Source organism: Guyanagaster necrorhizus (assembly GCF_019112545.1).
Source record: "Guyanagaster necrorhizus MCA 3950 unplaced genomic scaffold BT62scaffold_12, whole genome shotgun sequence".
Taxonomy (NCBI): Eukaryota; Fungi; Basidiomycota; class Agaricomycetes; order Agaricales; family Physalacriaceae; genus Guyanagaster; species Guyanagaster necrorhizus.
The window spans coordinates 338,579-357,663 of record NW_025064891.1 but is presented as its reverse complement, the minus strand read 5'-3'; the positions used below and the strand labels follow the sequence as shown (position 1 = coordinate 357,663).

Genomic DNA, 19,085 nt, shown 5'->3' with positions numbered 1-19,085 from the left:
AGAGGAGGGTGGGAAATTTAGATAAGATAAGCGATAAGATGTGGCCCTGGCATTTCTTTGGATTGCAACGATCATGTCCAAATTGGCGGATTATTCGACTTGCGAGATTTCAGACGCACTGATAAAACTTGGGAGCTCAAATGGAGGCTACATACCTGACATTAACCTGATACCTACTCTCCCGTCAGATACCACCGTCTGCGGTCCTGCTTATACCGTTCAGATCGTTCTTGCCGCTGACCAGTCCGCTCCAAAACTCTCTGCCCACTTCGTGGACACCGCCCCTGCATCTTCTGTCATTGTCATCAATGCACCTCCAAGTAAGATAGCTGCTGGAATTTCCTTCTCTCCCGGCTCACCCCCATCTCTAGAACTCAAGAACGCCGTTTGGGGTGGTCTGATGACTGCCGGCGCTCAGGCTCGTTCTGCTGTAGGCGTCATTATCTCGGGTCGTTGCAGAGACATTGGCGAACATGCTAGTCTCAACTATCCTGTCTTTTCTCGCGGCCATTCTACTCTTGGCCAGTCCCCATTCACACGCCCTTCGGCCATAGGTGTTCCCCTTGTGATTCAAGCAGAGGATGATTTCCCCTCTGTCACTGTTCACCCTGGGGATTGGATGGTCGGCGATAAAGACGGTGTCGTGTGTGTTCCAAGGGACCTAGAATCGAAAGTCGTCGAGTTGACGGCGAAAGGAAGGGAGGTGGACGCCAAATGCATGGAGGACATTCAAGCAGGAAAAGGGGTGCAAGCTTCTTTCAAGGCACATAGAGGTAAATTGTGATAGTATATTGTACAACCGTGTGCGATAGATAGAGGTACATAGCATATCTTTACCTTTTCCGCTTTCCGTTGAGCTTCGGTTTCGGTATGGAAGAAGTACCAATGCTTGCCTCAGCCTGCACCTGTGAAATGATATCTCGGCTCAGACAGAAATCAATGTGGTCGTTAAACCCTTTGTTATCCGTCGTCAAGGACTTGCCGCAAACCGGACAGTCCTGAGAAAGCGTCGCTGTGGACGACGATAAACTCGGGCGCGCTATAGTGCTTCGAGGTTTAATCGATATTCGAACCGGCTCTTGTGAAGACCGCGCAGGTTCGGAGACGGGCCGCCAAGAACGGAAGAGCGGCTCCACGTTCTCATCGACGTCTCCTTCATTGGCGTTCATGTCGGTGTCGTCAAGCTCATGATATCCAGGCATTTCATCGTCCCACTGGTCTTGATCTTTCAGTGAGTCTGGGGACCGGGCATCGTCACTGTCAGTCTTGAGTCGTTTGTTAGAAGTAGATTGGTCGCTTCCAACAGACTCGAAAAACTGCTCAGAGATCAGTGGTGTGGTATTTACGTTTACAATAGGATGAGGAAACCCACCCGTTTGATACCAACGGTCGTGTCCGAGACTGCGCGTAAATCTTTCAATTTCGTCACTCGTAGGCCGATCAGTCTGAGTTTCAACGGAAACTCGGGCAGCAGCAGTTCCTTGCCTATCTAAAAGAAAGTTGCATGATGTACATGGAAAGTGTCAACAGGTCCATACACACCTTAAACAACTCCTCCTTCTTCATTATCCAGCGATCAGACGACCTGGCACGAGTGAATACTATCAAGCTGGTCAGTAATCAATCAGGAACATTCCGGCATATACAACATACCTTGATACGTATCGAGCTTGAACTTCAAGGTGATCGTCCGGCCCGTCCATCCATCGCTATTCATGTCATCTTCCAGTTCCTGGGCAACCTCTTGGAGCTTTTGGAAAATTCTCTCTTTGTCGTCTAAGGGATCGAAAGTACTAGGATTTCACTCAGTATCAGACTCGTGAATGATAGAACCAAACGATACCGTTCTGCACCTATACTTTTTCGTTCTTCCCTCTGATGTGGCTGAACATTATTTGACGCGATGCCGAGGTGGGTGCAAAGGAGAAAGCGCAATCCGAAATGTTTGTCCATCAAGGACAGCATTGCTCGGTGAGTGTAGATGTCACCACACGTCTAAAGCACCGGAACCGTCAGCCGTTCAGCTACAAAGTACCCGATAACTGCCCGCCTTTATGCCCACAGATTCTAGCAATCGTTCGTTGACGCGCCCAATGCCAGGGACCTTGCGAATTGACAAGTCATGCATGAAGGCGACGATTTCTTGGCTGTCAAAGGGCAGGTGGAATTGACCATTAGGCTTATTCTGGTACGGACACACAATCAGCTTGTGACCGCCCAAAGAGTACGAGAAATCCACCTTGTCAGAACATATCTACGGAAGGATCAGACCAGGTTGGCCCATAAAAGTAGGAGACATAACGCACTTTCGCTAACATCTTCAATGGGAAAAGTCAAGTTAGCATTTCGTTGTTGTGAGAGTACGCAGTGTCACCTTATTAGGTGCTATGCCGGCGCTAACAGTCAAGTTGGTTTCTTTGAATACCTCTTTACGCATCTCTTGGACGCAATCGTCTGAAGTGATATCGTGTTCTTTGCAATAGGACGTTATGCTGGATATGCATATCGTCAAAGGCAAAGAGAGCTATGAAATGACGCCTACTTCAAGTACCCTTCATCACACCCCGCAGCACACATGTTGGGGTCATATCGCTCGAAAATGTCCATAACTTTCCGGGACATCTCGTTATATCTTGTGAAGTTAATCTTGACAAGAATGAGTTCAGGACAGAGTTTTTTCGCAATGAAGCCTGACAACTGTGTCACTCGAATTACATAGTAGACGACGATATTCCTTACCTGGCATACCCGAGCGGACTCCATATCTCCGAGCCTCGTATGACGCTGTAGTAAGAACACCATGACCTACCTAGACGCGGCCCTCAGTCAATCGTTTCCGGGAGGAGACGAATAGCATACACCAAAAGGTTTTCCTCTGAGCTCCGGATTGTGGAGAAGCTCTACGTTCTATACATAAAAGTAAAGATGATCAGTGACTAGTATACACAAGCGCCCTGCATAATATGTACGTACTGCGTAAAATGCATCCATATCAACATGAACAATGGTTTGACTCAAGTCTCGCCGCTGTTCCACCTCTTGAAGCTATGAAGGGCATTAGCATAATTTGCGCAGCTTCAGAGATTGCATCACGAACCAGGCTGTCGACGCTCGACTCAACTTTTTCTGAGTGGATATCAGCTTCAACGTCGGTAGCTGTGTGACAGAGGGCTAAAACAACGCACGCATGTCCACCCCTTTAGTCACCTCATCGCGCATCTTCAATATCTTATTAATCCTGTTCGTAAGGTCCTGATCTTTTCGTTTTTCATTCTGGGAGGTGATATTGATAGAGTTTCACGGGAGAAGAGAAGAAAGAACTTGTCATGCCTCGTAAAATTTGGAACCTTTCGAGGCTTCAGTGATAACGCGGTTGATTTCGGTTTGGTCTGCGACAAGTCTGCGCTCAAGATGAGAAGCTGTTTCGGAAGATAAGGGAGGGGGAAGGACTGACCCTGCTTTGCTGGTGGACGGACCAGCTAGACGCTTGACGAGACTTTCTGTGGCCTGTGATGACTTCGGAGCTGGTTCAGAGGTCATGGCATCGTTCAAAGAAAGCCACTGTTGCGTACTGAGCGTGTTGATCACCGGACCGGGCTCGCGCCACCACCCGTATTGTCGTTGTGTCAGATATTCGTGTGCAAAGGTTTATCGTATAAAATAGCATTATGTATGGCTCCACAAGCGGAAGTAGTGTGCAATCACAGAAGGCACTTGGATTGTAAGAATTACCTGAGGAGTAGGTAAGGTAGTAATAGCTACCGGTACTTTCAAGGTACCGAGCACCGTAATCCCACCTGCGGATTGAGTGAATGGAAGAAATAAAAAAGGTACTACATGGATTTGTCTTCGGGAAAAAAAAATATAGTATGACCGTAGTACTACCTCAGGTATACTACGCCATCGAATTCCGACCTCGGGGGATATAGGCTGTGAACCCATGTTGTGAGCACACCACCGAATAAGACTCAAGGCCAAGACTTACGAGAGCTTGCTCTTTGCGCTAAAAAATACCGTTGAAACACCTGCATAACAGCGACGGGCAACTGGTTATCTCTTCAGGTGCCTGCTCCTGATACGATGAAATCATGCTCTTCTCATCCAGAGAATAAGAGGGTTTAGGGGTTGGAAGCCTTCGTCCTTCCTCCTCTTTGCCACGGGTCCAAGGAAGGAGCACCGAGCTAGTAGTCGACAACCAAGAATTGGAGCGAGTCCGGCGATGATTTACGCGAGCCCAACACCCTGTTCCAATTTGAGCACTGTTGGTTCTACGACGAACAAGACACCACGTAGGATGCACCTCCGTAACGACAACGGTGCCAATGGATGGGTTATATGGACCGGAGAAGTTGTGAGAATGTATGGACATTTCATCGCCATTAATGATGCCGTGAGCCGGCCCAACTTGGACACGAAAGTGGTTAGCTTTCGCGAGCGGAATGTCAATCGAGATGTAGTTCTCGTCGGGTGGGAATGGGGTAGCATTAAATATGAGTCGAGTTTTGTCGGGCCCAATGCAGATGGGGCGTTGGTCTTTGAGGTCTTCGCCGGCTTGAGAGAGCATGCGATCTACCAAGTCATTGTAGGACGTCCGGTGCAGAGATATGCCTTTGGCTGCCTCAAGAAAGGCGGAGGTAAACTTTCCTCCGTGCTTCCCCTCTATGGCCCTTTGATTGAGTCCGCATGCAGTTACCAAGGTGTGAGTAAGAGCTTGTGCATCGTGAAACCCACAAGTTTCATGACACTGACCGTGTGCGCTTTGCCATAGCGAGGAGCGAAGATCGTCGGGCGTGGCTTTGTGAGTGGAAGTCCAACGAACATGACGGCGGTCGCGAATGTTTAGAGGAGGTGCGAAGGAACTGTCTACGATCAACGTAATGTTATCTCCTTTGGCTTGAGATAAGTCCCGAATGAGGGCTTTCAAGGATCGATCTGAAAGACCGGCAATTCGACCCTCTGGACCCTTGGTATCATGATCGTACGGGCATAAAACTTGTACCTTGGGTGGCGTGTGTACGTTTCGCGAGGACAAGATACCGCTATACCAGTCTGGAGGAGACGGCATCAGGCTGCCGTGCCCGGCGAAATAAATCAGGATAGCGTCCCCTCGCTGAATCGAAGAATTGTTGACTAGATGGCTCAGAAACGCAGCTTCAATGCCAGCCTTGGTGGCTTCTGTATCGAGAAGCAGGCGTGTGTTCTCTTTCGGTACTCGAAGGTCGTTCATCAGCCAGCGATTCATCCTTTGGGCATCGGACACGCAAGAGTCCAAGTCCCAAATGGAACCCGACTTGTACTTGTCGATCCCGATGACAAGAGCGAACATTTGACCTCCCATGGTCTGTCTGGAGACAGACGCTGGTAAGTGCAGGTGAACACAGATTCAGAGGATGACGCACAGAGGTGAGTATAACAGAGAGAAATGACGAGGGCAGAACTGGAGACCTCCTCACCCTCCAGGGCTGCAGCGCTGACTATTTATAAGGATTGAATGCGGAGGGGTTGTAAAGACGGGGTAAAACTGTTCGTGCATTCGGAGGTAGTACTGGTATGAGGGCATTCCAAAGCACAGCTAAGGACGCCACGACCTGGGGACCCACGAAATTAAGGACTCGGATTTGTATTCACCGTAAGGTAGTAGCCTGAGTGTCAGCATGCCGTGAACGGTGATCGAAGCTAACCACATTAAATAACAAAAGGGTTACGTTTCCTATTTGAATTTTCCAAACTTGCCTTTCGACAGCCACCAGCCAGAGTACCCTTCGCACCCAACTATACGCGTAAATCATCTTTCTATTCGACGCCATGAGTTCCGGAGGCCTTATATGTCAGCAATGCAAGGAGCCACTACAAGCACGTATCTGCGTCCTTCTAACTTTACCTTTCGAAACTTATGGGTGATCGTTTCTTAGTTGGATGCCTCTCTTGTCGATTTGGCTCCTTCTGCATATGACATGATCGTTACTTCGGTTTCGCCTGCGCAGTCATCGTCGCCTGCTCGTCTCACCTCTGACGCCGACAGGTTGGCTGCTCTTCCCGCAGACTCGACCGTCAAATCTGCATGGCAAAATTCCAAATCCTCCGCTTTCTCTTCTCTCTCAGCCCGTGCACAGGGGAAGCTGCCAGAGCGCGGCCTGGCTCTGTCGCCGCATGAGTCCTTCGTGCTTTTGCAGGACAGTATGATCCGTAATATCCCCTCTTCACCTTCATCTCCGCGCCCAAAGAAAGGCCTCATGAAGGCCCGGAGTTCTTCGAGCAAATCTCCAACGTCCCCTCCGCTCAAGCCTGCTCTCGATCAACCGAACCCGTCGCCATTGTCCCATCATCTACGTTCGACCACCAGACTGTTCAATTTCCTGTCTTCGCGGACAGAAATAGACCATCCTCTATGTGCAGAGTGCACGCAGATCCTGCTCACATCGCTACAGCGTCAGTTGGATGAAACAAAGAAAGAAAGAGATGGTTACATAGCGTTTGAGAAAGAGATTAAAAAGGAAAGGGAGCGAGAAGGACGTGGGATGACGAAAGAGGAAGCCGAGAGGAAGATTGATAAACTGCAGGGAGAGGAATGCCTTGCCATTGAACAGCTTCTGGAGGCGGAACGTGAGCGCGAGCAACTGGACGAAGACTTGCGGCTATTAGAGCTTGAGGAAAAGGATTTGGACGCGGAAGAAAATGAGTACGTCGATTATGAACACATGGATTACATTGAAACCCATTCGAACAGATTCTGGCGCGCCCACAGCGAACAAGTCTTATCCATAGATCAACAAACAGCACAGCTAGCAACACTTCGTGCTGCATATGCAGCAGATTCCGCGACTCTCGAGAAACTTGAACGCACTAATGTGTACAACGATGCCTTCTGCATTGGTCATGACGGTGTCTTTGGGACCATTAACGGGCTACGATTAGGAAGGGTACCTGGAGTGCCGGTAAGCTTGTCGCCTTTTTCTCAAGCACTTATTAGCAATTAAGAACGTACAGGTTGAATGGGCTGAAATCAATGCGGCTTGGGGACAAACCCTTCTTCTAATGTACACCATTGCTCGCAAACTCGACTACACGTTTGAGAAGTATGCAATTTCATTATTTTTATTTATAAGCTTTTTGTTTCTCATTCTCGGTCAGCTATCGATTAGTACCCATGGGGTCCTTTTCACGGATTGAAAAAGCTACTGGCGACAAGTCTAACTACGAGCTGTATGGCTCTGGGGATCTCCATTTCGGCCGATTACTCCATAATCGACGGTTTGATATAGCTATGGTGGCCTTTATCGACTGCCTGAAGCATCTCATGGATCATATCAAGTCACAAGATCCCTCTGTCGATTTTCCTCATCAGTAAGAGCAACGTGTTTTCTGAAAGAAGCTACTGACCGCCGCGGGCAGGGTCGTAAAAGATAAGATTGGGGATATTTCGGTCAAACTGCAGTTTAACCAAGAGGAGGTATGGACTAGGTCACTCCGCCATGTCCTTCTTGCTCTCAAGATATGTCTGAAATGGGCCACCAACGGTGTGAATGGATAGGGCAATATCACGATTTCATAATGATGTGTACCCACGATGGCTATAGGACGGATATGATAGGACCATCAGACTCTTTTGAGTCCCTAGATTACTCTTTTGACGCCGAGGGCAACCCGGTCGGACAATGTTAGCGATGGCGGCCTGACGTCTCTTTCCTTTCTATATTCACGTTTTGGCTGGTCCAGTCTGCCTGAAAATACTGGATGCTGCCAGACAGCTGCTGGTACTGAGGAGCGTGATGGTTGACGTGCCTTTCGGTTGGCCGTTTTCACGTATAAGGCTTTACTATCTGACAAACCGATTATGGCGCAATAGGAGTATCAGATCTTACAAATCGAAACTGCACTTTCCTTTATATCTGAATTCCCTCTGCTTTCCCCCAGGTTCCTCTTCTCTTTTCTTTTTGCTACCCAGCATAACTAGAACCTGACAATATCATGGGTCTGCTCTACCTTGGGACGCCGTTAACATGGGATGAAGCGAAGAAGTATGTCGATCATGTTAGATATCACGGAATCACCCAGTTCCTTCATACATGGGACCGTTTGAAGGACCGACACGGAGATGAGCTTCTCTGGGGCGACGAGGTCTGCTCTTCTTCTTCTCCTACTCCGACTCGCAGATGTTTACAGGCCGGCTAGGTTGAATATATGGTTGTCTCATTCGACGACGAGGCCAAGAATGCAAAGCTGTCTTTGCGTCAAACAGAGATCCTGGAGAAACTGTCTTCCATTGTCAATGATATATGCTCCGACTGCGATAACGCGTAAGGGCTTTGCATAGCATACTCGTGTTGCATTCAATGTCCAGTCTCCAGTGTTCCAGTGCCGACTTTTCATCCAGAATACGGTCGATATATGTTGGAATCTACCCCGGGATCACCTTACACAGGTTCGATTTCTGATCTACTTTCTGTGGAGGGCAATATGCGCTACAGGTAAAGGTGGCGTAAAACATTGCATATCGCGCTTGCTTACATCCAGTCCAGAAGGAGCTTGGCCCGTCAACACCTCAAACCAAACGAGATTCCCCTGACCTTCACATCATTCCCTCGACTGGGTGTTCCGGAACAATTTACAGAGCCTTATTTCGATCCTTCAGACGCGGTTTCCAGTCACAGTCTTTTGTTGCCAGAGGAGATCACCAATCCCCACGCACGCTTCCCGTCAGTGAGATGGATCGACTTCTGATGCATTGTTAGATCTGTTCGGCTGACTACGCCCTTAGCACTCTTACCGCCAATATTCGCCGTAGACGAGGATCCAAAGTGGCCATAAATCTACCTATCTTTTTCGATGAACACACACCGCGACCGTTCGTTGACCCAACTACCCCATGGGATCGTTCAATCTACCCTGAAGATCCCGGTACTTATCCTTATCTGCGGTGATGCGTTTCAGTTGCTGACCGCGTTTATCAGAAGCGAAGAATGGTGCCGCACTTCCTGATCATGTTTACTTGGATGCGATGGGTTTTGGAATGGGGTGCTGTTGTCTTCAACTGACGTTTCAAGCTTGCAATGTCAATGAGGCGAGACGCATGTACGACGCGTTGATCCCAATTGGTCCAATTTTGGTGTGTGGCTATCATTCTAACTGAATTAGCTTGAACAAAGTAACAAGGAAATCTTAGTTAGCACTCACTGCCGCAAGTCCGCTCTGGCGCGGTTATGTTACTGATGTAGACTGTCGCTGGAACGTCATTGCTGGCAGCGTTGACGATCGCACAGAAGAAGAAAGGGGTTTGAAGGTTCGGAGCACCCTTCAAGTCTGGTATTATTCAGATCCTGACTGTTAATTTTTAGCCTTTGAAGAATGATCGTTACAAAATTCCGAAGTCAAGATACGACAGTGTCGACTTATATATATCCACGGATTGGGCTAATCGTCCGGAATATAACGACACTTACGTACCATATGACAAGGATATATTTGATCGATTGATGCAGCATGGTACGTTTCGTACGAAATTTACGCACAAGCCGTCAAGTAAAGGGTACATTCCAGGCATTGATGACCTGTTATCGAAGCATATAGCACATCTATTTATTCGTGACCCTCTGGTTGTGTTCTCCGAAACCATCGATCAGGATGATGAAACCAGTAGTGACCATTTCGAGGTTAGTGCAGGGAACACAATGGTCCATTGTGCTAACGCGTCCATCGTAGAACATTCAGTCAACAAATTGGCAGACGCTGCGGTTCAAACCACCGCCACCAAATTCTTCAATAGGTTGGCGAGTAGAGTTTCGGAGTATGGAAGTTCAAATGACCGACTTTGAGAATGCTGCGTTCGCGGTGTTCGTGGTTCTTCTTTCCAGAGCCATTCTAAGTTTCAACCTCAATTTCTATACGCCCATATCAAAGGCATGATTCGTTCTGTTATACCGTGATTCAGTGCTCATTCAGTCTTGATCTAGGTGGACGAGAATATGTCAAGGGCTCAGCGAAGGGATGCCGCTAGATCCGAGAAATTTTTTTTCCGCAAAGACTTTTATCGAGAAGGTGCCAGTGGCTACTCCTCGAGTAACCCATCCTCCGGATCCTGCACGCCATGCAACGGGGTGCCTCGCATCAAGGACAAGAAAATGCGAAACTGTTTCCCTTCAGCTCCGTTGCCTGAGAATGGGGTTCACCGTGAGCCAGTGCAAGACGAATACCGTGAAATGAATATGAATGAAATCATGAATGGCGATGTATGAATATACGTTTCCTCATCGGAGAAAGGCTCACTCTTTTCCTAAGGGTGAAACATTTGCAGGGCTGCTTGGCGTCATTTCCGATTATGTGGATACTCTGGAAGTCGACGAAAGTGCTTTGGCTAAAATTAACCAGTACCTCGAGCTAATTCGAAAACGATCAAACGGTAACTCGATGTCCATTGTCAACGTTAATAGTGCTTTAATGCCTCTTCTAGGATCGTATGTAACCCCTGCGACATGGATGCGAAACTTCGTTCGAGAACATCCCGACTACAAGCGAGACTCTGTTGTGAGCATGGAGATCAACTATGATCTCATGAAAGCCGTGGATGAAATGTGTGTGCCAGCTTTTCTATGTCGATTTATCCTAATCGATTTCAGTGAGCGAGGCGTGAGACGTGCTCCGGAACTTTTACCAGAAAACTACACAGGCGGGGCTGAGGATCATGGAACTATCGGTCTATAGATGCATTATTTGTTAAATAAAATAAATATTATATTATATAATTGCCGTGGGAGATCCGGAAGTTACCGAAGTGCGGACCCGTAAACACACGACCGCGAGTTCAGAGTTAAAGTCATCATGGCTTCGCTACGTTTCCTTGCTACTGCGGCTCGACGCGCTCCTTCTACTAGTTCTTTGGGAAGACGAGGATATGCTGTCGCCGCAGACAAGATCAGTTTGTCTTTCGTCATGCCTCACCAAGTACGTCCTTTGTTTCGAGGTCGACGCTACTGTTGTTGAATTTTGTTTAGGCCATCTTTACCTCTGCCGACGTTGTGCAAGTAAACACTCCCGCTGCCACTGGTGACATGGGTATTTTGGCCAACCATGTTCCTACTGTTGAGCCTCTTCGTCCCGGCGTTGTGGAGGTCATTGAGGCTACTGGTGGTCCATCCAAGAAGTGGTTTGGTATGTGGCCAGTTGTCGTTGTTGAGCTGCTCAGTTTCATCTTGTTTCAGTGTCTGGTGGATTTGCAACCGTTCATCCTGGCAGCAAGCTCACCATCAACGTGATTGAAGCGGCGCCATTGGCAGATTTCTCGCCCGAGGTGCGACCCCTTATGACAGCCTCAAGAAAACCTTTGACTTTCCACTAGGCCGTCCGTATGAACCTGACCGAAGCGAAAAAGGTCGCAGCTGGAAGTGGCTCTGTGGAGGACAAGGCTGAAGCTCAGATCGAAGCAGACGTGTACGAGGCACTGCAATACGCCTTGTCGAAAAAATAATGGTCCTATTCATGGTTACATGGATATCCCAAAGACATAGAGGTCCATTCTGATTGTGAACATCTATATGAACGTAGCGTGCTTAAATCAAATATATTCAAAAAACAATCTACGTCGCTCGAGGGCCTTCCGGATTATGAGGCATCAATAACTGGGTCTGTCTCTCTGGGCTAAAAAAGGGGTGTCGTTGAGATGGATTGGGTGCCTGCCCAACGGGCGGCACCTGATACCTGGCATTTGCTGCAAAAGGCTGAGAAAGCGAGTTGTCAAGTGTGAAGTATAACGCAAAAATGTGGTACCCACTATGCCCTGTGTCTGTTTGGAGTAAAAGGCAAAAAGCTCGGTAATCTGGTTCTCCATTGTCTGTCGTTCCCGATAGAAACAGCCTATTTCTTGCGTCATTCCATGGACCTCGCGCTTAAGTTCCTTTTTGAACTCCTCTACATGAGCTGTTGGTGTCATCTGTGAGAAAAATAGGCATGTAGGGTGTTTATGTCGTACTTTGCACATTAATTTCGGTGGCTTCTTTTATGGCGTCGACAAATCGAAGTCTCTCGCCTCTGATCTCATTCAACAATTCTGAGAGGTGGAAGCTTTATGAAAGGCTTGTATGAAAAGACGGCCCGTCATACCTGCCGCTATTCCTCGAAAGAAATTTTCGTGTTCTTGATTCTGTCACGTCAGGAGTCCCGCAACACTGTCCGGGGCTTCAAGAGCATGTTCACAACGACCAAGTCAATGGTAATGTATGGAGAAAGACTTACTAAAGACACTCCTGAATTATCTATAGATATCTGAAGGGTATTTGTGCATGTCTTGCAATAATTGGAAAAGTGAACCTGGATCTCGGTCCCCTTCGATGCGACCATCAGAGGACGTGATGGATTTGCTCCACTGCCCCGCGCACGGCCTGTGTTTGAGATGCGCCGTTGGTTACAACTGGTTTTAACCACTAGAATCATTGCTCGGCAACATCGGAGCAGTCCACAAAGAAAAGAACTCACCGAGTTCAACCCATTCAGGTACCTGACACTATCAGTCTGCTGCTGCCCTCGCAAAGCACGTTGATTTCCTTCTTCTTGCAAAAGTTCCTTGATACTTTGCAACTGAAAGAAAATTAGCTGCGAACACGTTCTAAAACAAAATAGGTACCTCGGTTTTATCTTTCATACTGGTGAGAATAGCCTCCAATTTCTTCCGCATGACTTTGGCAGAGGCTGGACCGTTCAAATCAACGAGTTGTCTCCTGAGGGGCAGTTACGGGCTCAAAAGATCGCGGGTTTTGTCGCGTGGCATCCAATGATTCCTGGATCATGGATAGCTCTGTATTCAACGAGCGTTGCAGAGTCTCCACCACTTGAATGAGATGCCCAATTTGAGGATTCAACAGTGGGACAGAAAGGCCAGACGTCGCCACCTTCGCTGGTTCATTCGACAAGGTTTTCAAAAGGGTCTCTGTGTGTCGGAAGCGTAAGCTGGCGTCTCGAATGCGTTGACGTGTGCTGGCCAGTCCAGAGTCGACATTTTCCCGCAGGTCAATGAGTTGGTTGGATATTTGTTGCAGATCGTCTTTTAACGGCTGTATGTTATTGCCAGTGGCATCGGGAGGTCCCTCAGGCATTTTTGCCACGTGAATCGACTCATCAGGGAAGATCGAGTAGCTGCCACCATAAGCGTCGAAGATGGATTCAGTCGATGATTTCCGGTGCGTACGTTCCTGCACCAGACGCCTGGTAAGGGTTTTTCAACATTGATGGCTTCGATGCGGATAGTCTGAAATCGTGATCCGTTCCTGGGCCTGCCTAAAGAATGGACTGAAGATTCATAGGACCCGCAATCAGCCTCTGAGATACCATGGCCTGCTTAAGAAGGATTCAGGGAAATATCAGGTTGAGCTGAAGACAACGGAGACAGAAAGTCATGATCAGGCAGTGCAGGCGAGGAGCGCGTAGCCAGAGAGGGGGGTAATGGATGATCTTCGGAAGGAAGATCTTGGTCATGTAGGTAGGTGTATCGCTTTGCATGTGGCGACATGAGATGTCCTGCGAGGATAGAACGTCCCTGAATAGAGATTCGACCGTGAGCCCAAGGAAAGCTTGCACATGGGAGTAATATCATTCCTATATAGCACTAACCCAGTTCGCTCGCTGTCGGACTGACGCCGTAGTGAATTTCTCCTTCTCTTTGTCTCTAAAAACTAGTTCAAATAGCTTCAATTCGTTTGTACCGTCATTCCTGGGAGGAAATATCCGCTCTTCATCTTCCAGCTGAGCGACTGTAAGGGATCGAACATGCGTGCATTCTTTGAGCGACACAGAAGGGTATTTGGGAGACCTTGAGGCAAGAACGAGGACAAGATCATAGAATCGCCTTCCAGAGTTACTGTGCAGGTGGTCCATACTGGTAGTACCGTCGTATTTGAGGTGGAAAGGGACGGCAGATACAACATTGATCCTGACAAAGGAGCTAGTGTTTCGGTGCATAAGAAGACCTGTGCGACACCAAGGATTCGTCGTGATGAGATGCAGACGGCGACAGCTTAGCAGAAAAAGACATTATTTAGCTTCATTTTTCCATCCGCCTTTTTGAATAGACCTAGAAGATTTCGAAAAGATTGACGAACGGAGGGTCGATCCTTGAAGTTCAGTGATTTCGGGACAGTAGGTTGATCCTCGGCTGGAATAACAAGACCGGTCATGGCTTTATAGCGATTGATGAGTTGCTTCGTAACTTTTGGCGAGAAAGTGAAGGTATGTGAGTCCGTAAATCCATCATCCGGTGCCCTATCATGCTAGGTGATGTTGAACGTGATGTTGCTTCTTGTTTGCCAGCGCCTTTACATATCTGGGGAACCAAGTGCCACCCGGGGTCGCCATGATTTGACTGCATTGTCCAACTGATTCGTCACCTCCTTGAATCCTTGGGTTCGCTACAGGCTCGGGAAAAAATCGCGTTCTTCATTACTCTGATGACCGAAAATATACCCTGTAGTGGCCCGAATACATAAGTACTCAGAGGAAGATGGTTAGTTGTCAGAAGTTATCCTCGGACACAATGTTACTCAATCTTTATGTCTGCTTCTTAGCATGGTGACAAGCGTTAGCACAGACCTCGACTATGACAGCATTTGCCGACTCAGCTCCAACCGACCCTCCCTGGACGCCGGGTTTGGGGTACGTCCACTATCTGCTGGTTGAAAAATACACAGTGTGATTAAAACCTTGTCCCACTAGCTGGAACACTTAGAATGCGTATGGATGTGGTGAGTATTCTATGCTGCTCGCTATTCTATCTTTTCTTGTCAATCCTTCTTCAGATATAAGCGAAGCAAAGATTCTTGCAACCGCAAACTCGCTTATCGACCTCGGTCTCGCGGGCGTGGGCTATGAACACATAAGTATCGATGTACGAGTCTGGTATTCCTTTTTCGTGAAGATTCGCTTATTTTCTCTTGTTTCTCAGGATTGTTGATCTAAAACAATGCGCAATTCTACCACTCAGAGAATTGACCCTGACCCTATCAAGTTCCCGGACGGAATCAGCTCTGTTGCTGACCGGGTGCACGCGCTTGGATTGAAAATTGGTATATATGGGTATATATTGCATCTTTTCAGCATACAGACCGTGGCCTTATCAGCTATTTCTACCAGCGACACTGGAACTGCTACGCGTTCAGGGTTTCCAGGCTCCCTGGGTATGGAGGTTATTGACGCAGCGACTTTCAATGAGTGGGGCATTAATTACCTGAAATATGGTCGATATTCTCCATTTCTACTCCAAATTCTGCAACCTGATATATACACAGATAGCTGTAATGTCCCAGGTAATTGGAGCGACAGTTGGGTAAGTACGAAATTTAGCCGAAAATTTAATGCGTTGCTCATCTCGCTTTGCAGCAACCTGAAGACGGTGATTGGTAGTACGTCATTGCATCTTGACTCGATACCGTCTAGATTTTGAAATTTATTTCTAGCAACTCTAACTCTGCTGTTAGATATTGTCAGATGGGGTAGGTTCGACCTCAGTTTATTGTCTTTCGATCCGCTAACAAGACAAAGTGGTGCATTAGCGCAGCAGTGTCGTCCGATACAGTTTACCTTATGTAACTGGGGAAATGCCGATGTACAGGATTGGGAAGCGCGTGTGGTAAGTATTGCATGGTGTATATCGCATCGAATTCACGCTCTCTAGGGACATTCATGGAGAATGTCCAGTGATTCTAGGTACGTATGTGTCGTGATCAAATCACGAAATTGATGTGACTTTGGAAGCGCCTCCTGGTCGTACATCACTTCAATAATCACGACTAATGTCACTTATTTGTCCGCAATTGGTTTCTATGCTCACAGCGATGTGGATATGATGGAGATAGGTATGAATGGATAATCCGGGACTAGAGGGACATGGGTGAAAACTAACTGTTCCGCAGAAAATGGAGCCCTCACCATTCAAGAGCAGCGAACTCACTCTGCGGCCTGGGCATTTTTAAAGAGCCCCCATTATACTGTACCCTTTCTACTTTATTTTTTAGACTTCATACTAACTCGTTCGTTTGTAGCGGTACAGACGTCAGTAAGCCTTCGAACCTCGCGAATAATTCCTGACAGCAGATTTCTACAGTTGAACAAGCCTGACGATACTCAAGTGACGTTGATAAAGAACGCAGAGCTGCTTGCTTTCCATCAAGATACCACCAATGGTACTTCGGCGTATCCATTCACACCCTACGCTGGCGCACCAACAACTTCGCCGCCCGAATATTACTCTGGAAGTTCGTCCGCAGGCTCCCACGTGTTCATCATTAATACATCTTCGAGTACAGCGACGAAGACGTTTGCTTTTTCGAGTGTTCCGGAGCTAGGACAAGCAGGGACATGGAAAGTGCATGATATGTGGTTGGGCACTGACCTGTCTGGGACCTACACAGCGCGTCCTCGAGACTCTCTGTCAGCGTAGAAGCACATGATACTGCAGCCTACCGTATTACTGCTGTGTAACTACTAAGATTCTCTAAATAATATTATTCTGTGTAGGAAACACGTGCAGATCTGAATCGTGCTCCGACGTTAACCGCGACCGCGACGCGATATGCAAGCCACATTAGACGCTGCAGCCCTCAAGCGTAAGTATTTCGCGCGCGCTGCAATATTTGATTATATAAGCACCTGTAGCGTTCACCAAGGCCTTGACTTGCATCTCAAGATATGGTGACGAACTGACTCTGAATGCTACGCCGGAATGCCTCTCCTTGTCTGCTACGAACTCGTCCAAATCTGCATATTGTCGGTTCAAATACGAGAGACAATTCTTCCAAAAATACAAAGTTGGCTCCCCCGATTCATGGGCGGAAGACGTCGAAGAAGTTACACAGGTTACTGGTCAACTTCTTACCAAGGTATGTACATCAGTCTTCACTATCTGTACAATTTCGCGCTGATGGTTTTAAGTCACTTTTATCCATACTCAAGCACAGAACTGTCGAGAAAACCGTCGAAAAATGCGAACTATCTATCGTAGAGGGTGGCAACATGGACGATGAAACTCAGGATGGTCTAGAAACTAGACTGATCGTATGCCTGCATTGCAGACATGGTGGGCGACATCCGTTCTGCCATTATACAATCCATTTTACACCTTTATCAGGGGTCATAAAGACGCATAAATTACTGCTCTCCACACCGACGTCTTTACTGGCCCCTGATATTCCAGATAATTCGACAGAATCATTCTTAACAATAGGACCAAGGGCTATCAAGGACATGGTCGAACACTTTACATCCACAAAAAATGGGAAATCGGATCCTCAGCTCATCTGGAAGTTTGGACAACATGAGGTCGAAGTGAAGAGTTTAGAATCATCCGTTGACACCAAGGGTACCAGTTTTTCCCCCTTACCCGCGCATTGAGAGCACTGAAAATGAACTCAGGAAAGTCTCAGCTTTCGACAGAGCTGTCAATAAGCCCGGAAGAGTTCGATATCTACAATCTATATGCTGCTCCCACCGTCATTGCTTTTCATCTTCGCGAATTCAACGTAAGCACGTTTGCCTTTAAACGTGCGAAGTAGCTGGAAGATAAACGTTCAAAGGCTACCATTGCATTCACTGATTCAATATCAGTTACCATGGATTTACGGTTTACAGATCCGGCAGCGCCTCTATTCATAGACGTTGAAGGGGACGGTTTCACGTCCCTGTTCGTCATCTCAACTAGCCAAGTACAGGGCATGCCCAACAGTCAACCCCAGCGAATGCTTATTAACAGTAACAAACGCGGGCACGAAGAAGACAATGAGGATGAGAAACGATTTAAGAAATCCATGAAAGCTGTCCACCAGTCGGTTCCTCCTGTGTTAAAATCATGGAATGTGACTCCTGCCCATTCTTCTGCGTCTCGACCAAGTCTCGCACAGCCTCCTTCCTCTTTATTACAAGCTCCTCCTGAAGAATCTGATGCTGGGCCGATGCCACCGCCTTCTCCTGCTGCAACAGCACCACAGGAACTCCTGTTCTTCCCATCATCATCCCAGATCACGCACAACGAAGCAGAGAATGTGTCTGGATTAGGCCTAGACCAGATGACTGCAGAGGAGGTAGACATGATGCTTGATGGCAACGCTGATGAAAGCATGCTCAACCTTGAGACGGACGAGAGACCGATTGACTTGGTAAATGTTCCAGGTACCTCAGACATGATGGAGGAACAATCCTTTGGACCAACGCAATCTCACCACTTGGACGAGTCAAAGGTACGCACATTCATCATTAGCTGTCAAAAACAAGAGGCTGATACAAATATTTTTGCAGGCATTCCAGCCTCTCTTTGACGACTAAAACATTGATGGATGCATCCGATTATCTATGACATACACTTCTTTTCTACTGAAACCGCATAATTTAGAGCAACCAAATAAAATAAGATCGTTCAACGAAAGGCAGCCATCTGGGCATGTTAGGTCCCAATACATCATGTACGCATCCCGGATTTCAATGGCACAACTCCTCGCAGAGCGCCGAGGGCAAACCGAAGACCATTATGGCAAGCCCAAATAAGAGAAACTGTACGGAAGGCCATCAGCTTATTTATTCATTTGAAGAAATATAAATCCACGTACTGATCAGGATGGGCAGCCAGAAAAGTAAAAGCATTCGGTCCTCTGTATGTATTGTTAGACACGCTACCCTTGATATCAGTATGGATTATGAACAACACACGTTTCTTGGGTTGCGTTTTGGGTTCATACGTATACGCATCCACTTCTTGTTCCGTGACAGGTATCATCTCGTAGTTGTATATCCTCGAGGGAGATCGTCCTTCCGGTTGTGGGGCGTCAGTCGCTTCGGGGGATTCAGACACAGTCGACGACAGAGCTTGCGACGGCCCGACTTCCGCAGCCCTAGGCGTATACATTGGGGGGGGTTCACTGTCCTTGATGGGGCCCCCATTTGCAAGCCATCTTTCCCACGTTGCACGCAGTTCATAGGCAGCTTTTGCCCCAGCAAATTTGCTCTTTAAGGACCCATCGTTTTGATCATCGACCAGTCCGTCACGGTGTGCGTTGTCTCCACTAAGGAAGGCTGGTAGTAAAGGGACAACTACGGGAAAAACCATCGGGAGTTGTGGG

The 19,085-nt window shown here is 47.6% G+C and overlaps 10 protein-coding genes across 10 annotated transcripts; 6 read left to right on the top strand and 4 right to left on the bottom strand.

The window, feature by feature from the left end:
- Nucleotides 1–61: 61 nt before the first annotated feature.
- On the top strand, nucleotides 62–857 carry BT62DRAFT_949169 (RraA-like protein). Its single transcript, XM_043188096.1, has 2 exons — nucleotides 62–320; nucleotides 372–857. Exons 1-2 carry the CDS (start codon nucleotides 74–76, stop codon nucleotides 782–784), a joined length of 660 nt encoding a protein of 219 aa, XP_043039843.1. The 5' UTR covers nucleotides 62–73; the 3' UTR covers nucleotides 785–857.
- On the bottom strand, nucleotides 749–3,516 carry BT62DRAFT_931794 (DNA/RNA polymerase). The gene is made up of 14 exons (XM_043186201.1): nucleotides 3,455–3,516; nucleotides 3,186–3,400; nucleotides 3,098–3,126; nucleotides 2,974–3,045; nucleotides 2,860–2,907; nucleotides 2,740–2,809; nucleotides 2,543–2,690; nucleotides 2,375–2,492; nucleotides 2,051–2,206; nucleotides 1,844–1,995; nucleotides 1,654–1,793; nucleotides 1,543–1,601; nucleotides 1,373–1,489; nucleotides 749–1,316 (listed from the first exon to the last, which is right to left on the bottom strand). Exons 2-14 carry the CDS (start codon nucleotides 3,217–3,219, stop codon nucleotides 834–836), a joined length of 1,626 nt encoding a protein of 541 aa, XP_043039842.1. The 5' UTR covers nucleotides 3,220–3,400; nucleotides 3,455–3,516; the 3' UTR covers nucleotides 749–833.
- A 223-nt stretch (nucleotides 3,517–3,739) lies between these two features.
- On the bottom strand, nucleotides 3,740–5,676 carry BT62DRAFT_114049 (uncharacterized protein). Its single transcript, XM_043179730.1, has 3 exons — nucleotides 5,400–5,676; nucleotides 3,986–5,345; nucleotides 3,740–3,930 (listed from the first exon to the last, which is right to left on the bottom strand). The coding sequence occupies exon 2, from the start codon at nucleotides 5,336–5,338 to the stop codon at nucleotides 4,004–4,006; it is 1,335 nt and encodes a 444-aa protein (XP_043039841.1). The 5' UTR covers nucleotides 5,339–5,345; nucleotides 5,400–5,676; the 3' UTR covers nucleotides 3,740–3,930; nucleotides 3,986–4,003.
- Nucleotides 5,677–5,805: 129 nt separating this feature from the next.
- On the top strand, nucleotides 5,806–7,531 carry BT62DRAFT_980620 (APG6-domain-containing protein; the record flags this gene model as incomplete). The annotated part of the gene is made up of 6 exons (XM_043189530.1): nucleotides 5,806–5,853; nucleotides 5,913–6,679; nucleotides 6,728–6,935; nucleotides 6,988–7,076; nucleotides 7,132–7,344; nucleotides 7,393–7,531. The coding sequence occupies 6 exons, from the start codon at nucleotides 5,806–5,808 to the stop codon at nucleotides 7,529–7,531; spliced, it is 1,464 nt and encodes a 487-aa protein (XP_043039840.1).
- Nucleotides 7,532–7,602: 71 nt separating this feature from the next.
- Nucleotides 7,603–10,749, top strand: BT62DRAFT_949164 (glutamate-cysteine ligase catalytic subunit). Its single transcript, XM_043188095.1, has 14 exons — nucleotides 7,603–8,118; nucleotides 8,173–8,297; nucleotides 8,349–8,468; nucleotides 8,520–8,696; nucleotides 8,759–8,898; nucleotides 8,952–9,106; nucleotides 9,164–9,280; nucleotides 9,336–9,483; nucleotides 9,538–9,650; nucleotides 9,700–9,897; nucleotides 9,951–10,226; nucleotides 10,276–10,396; nucleotides 10,448–10,568; nucleotides 10,614–10,749. Exons 1-14 carry the CDS (start codon nucleotides 7,969–7,971, stop codon nucleotides 10,696–10,698), a joined length of 2,046 nt encoding a protein of 681 aa, XP_043039839.1. The 5' UTR covers nucleotides 7,603–7,968; the 3' UTR covers nucleotides 10,699–10,749.
- Nucleotides 10,750–10,846: 97 nt separating this feature from the next.
- On the top strand, nucleotides 10,847–11,570 carry BT62DRAFT_931789 (uncharacterized protein). Its single transcript, XM_043186200.1, has 4 exons — nucleotides 10,847–10,938; nucleotides 10,989–11,145; nucleotides 11,196–11,284; nucleotides 11,333–11,570. Exons 1-4 carry the CDS (start codon nucleotides 10,927–10,929, stop codon nucleotides 11,459–11,461), a joined length of 387 nt encoding a protein of 128 aa, XP_043039838.1. The 5' UTR covers nucleotides 10,847–10,926; the 3' UTR covers nucleotides 11,462–11,570.
- On the bottom strand, nucleotides 11,571–12,664 carry BT62DRAFT_1005629 (uncharacterized protein; the record flags this gene model as incomplete). The annotated part of the gene is made up of 8 exons (XM_043177165.1): nucleotides 11,571–11,711; nucleotides 11,765–11,910; nucleotides 11,963–12,040; nucleotides 12,094–12,133; nucleotides 12,187–12,315; nucleotides 12,369–12,413; nucleotides 12,466–12,567; nucleotides 12,614–12,664. 8 exons carry the CDS (start codon nucleotides 12,662–12,664, stop codon nucleotides 11,571–11,573), a joined length of 732 nt encoding a protein of 243 aa, XP_043039837.1.
- Nucleotides 12,665–12,994: 330 nt separating this feature from the next.
- On the bottom strand, nucleotides 12,995–14,049 carry BT62DRAFT_113464 (uncharacterized protein). The gene is made up of 2 exons (XM_043179729.1): nucleotides 13,597–14,049; nucleotides 12,995–13,522 (listed from the first exon to the last, which is right to left on the bottom strand). Exons 1-2 carry the CDS (start codon nucleotides 13,942–13,944, stop codon nucleotides 13,325–13,327), a joined length of 546 nt encoding a protein of 181 aa, XP_043039836.1. The 5' UTR covers nucleotides 13,945–14,049; the 3' UTR covers nucleotides 12,995–13,324.
- A 506-nt stretch (nucleotides 14,050–14,555) lies between these two features.
- BT62DRAFT_986879 (glycoside hydrolase) lies at nucleotides 14,556–16,458 on the top strand (the record flags this gene model as incomplete). The annotated part of the gene is made up of 14 exons (XM_043190027.1): nucleotides 14,556–14,634; nucleotides 14,695–14,723; nucleotides 14,778–14,866; nucleotides 14,924–15,054; nucleotides 15,112–15,215; nucleotides 15,267–15,304; nucleotides 15,358–15,380; nucleotides 15,435–15,470; nucleotides 15,514–15,607; nucleotides 15,653–15,684; nucleotides 15,733–15,833; nucleotides 15,891–15,967; nucleotides 16,082–16,391; nucleotides 16,418–16,458. The coding sequence occupies exons 4-14, from the start codon at nucleotides 14,942–14,944 to the stop codon at nucleotides 16,456–16,458; spliced, it is 969 nt and encodes a 322-aa protein (XP_043039835.1). The 5' UTR covers nucleotides 14,556–14,634; nucleotides 14,695–14,723; nucleotides 14,778–14,866; nucleotides 14,924–14,941.
- Nucleotides 16,459–16,521: 63 nt separating this feature from the next.
- Nucleotides 16,522–18,387, top strand: BT62DRAFT_968065 (uncharacterized protein). Its single transcript, XM_043188894.1, has 6 exons — nucleotides 16,522–16,583; nucleotides 16,633–16,856; nucleotides 16,909–17,335; nucleotides 17,389–17,495; nucleotides 17,550–18,209; nucleotides 18,268–18,387. Exons 1-6 carry the CDS (start codon nucleotides 16,550–16,552, stop codon nucleotides 18,292–18,294), a joined length of 1,479 nt encoding a protein of 492 aa, XP_043039834.1. The 5' UTR covers nucleotides 16,522–16,549; the 3' UTR covers nucleotides 18,295–18,387.
- The last annotated feature ends 698 nt before the right edge of the window (nucleotides 18,388–19,085 follow it).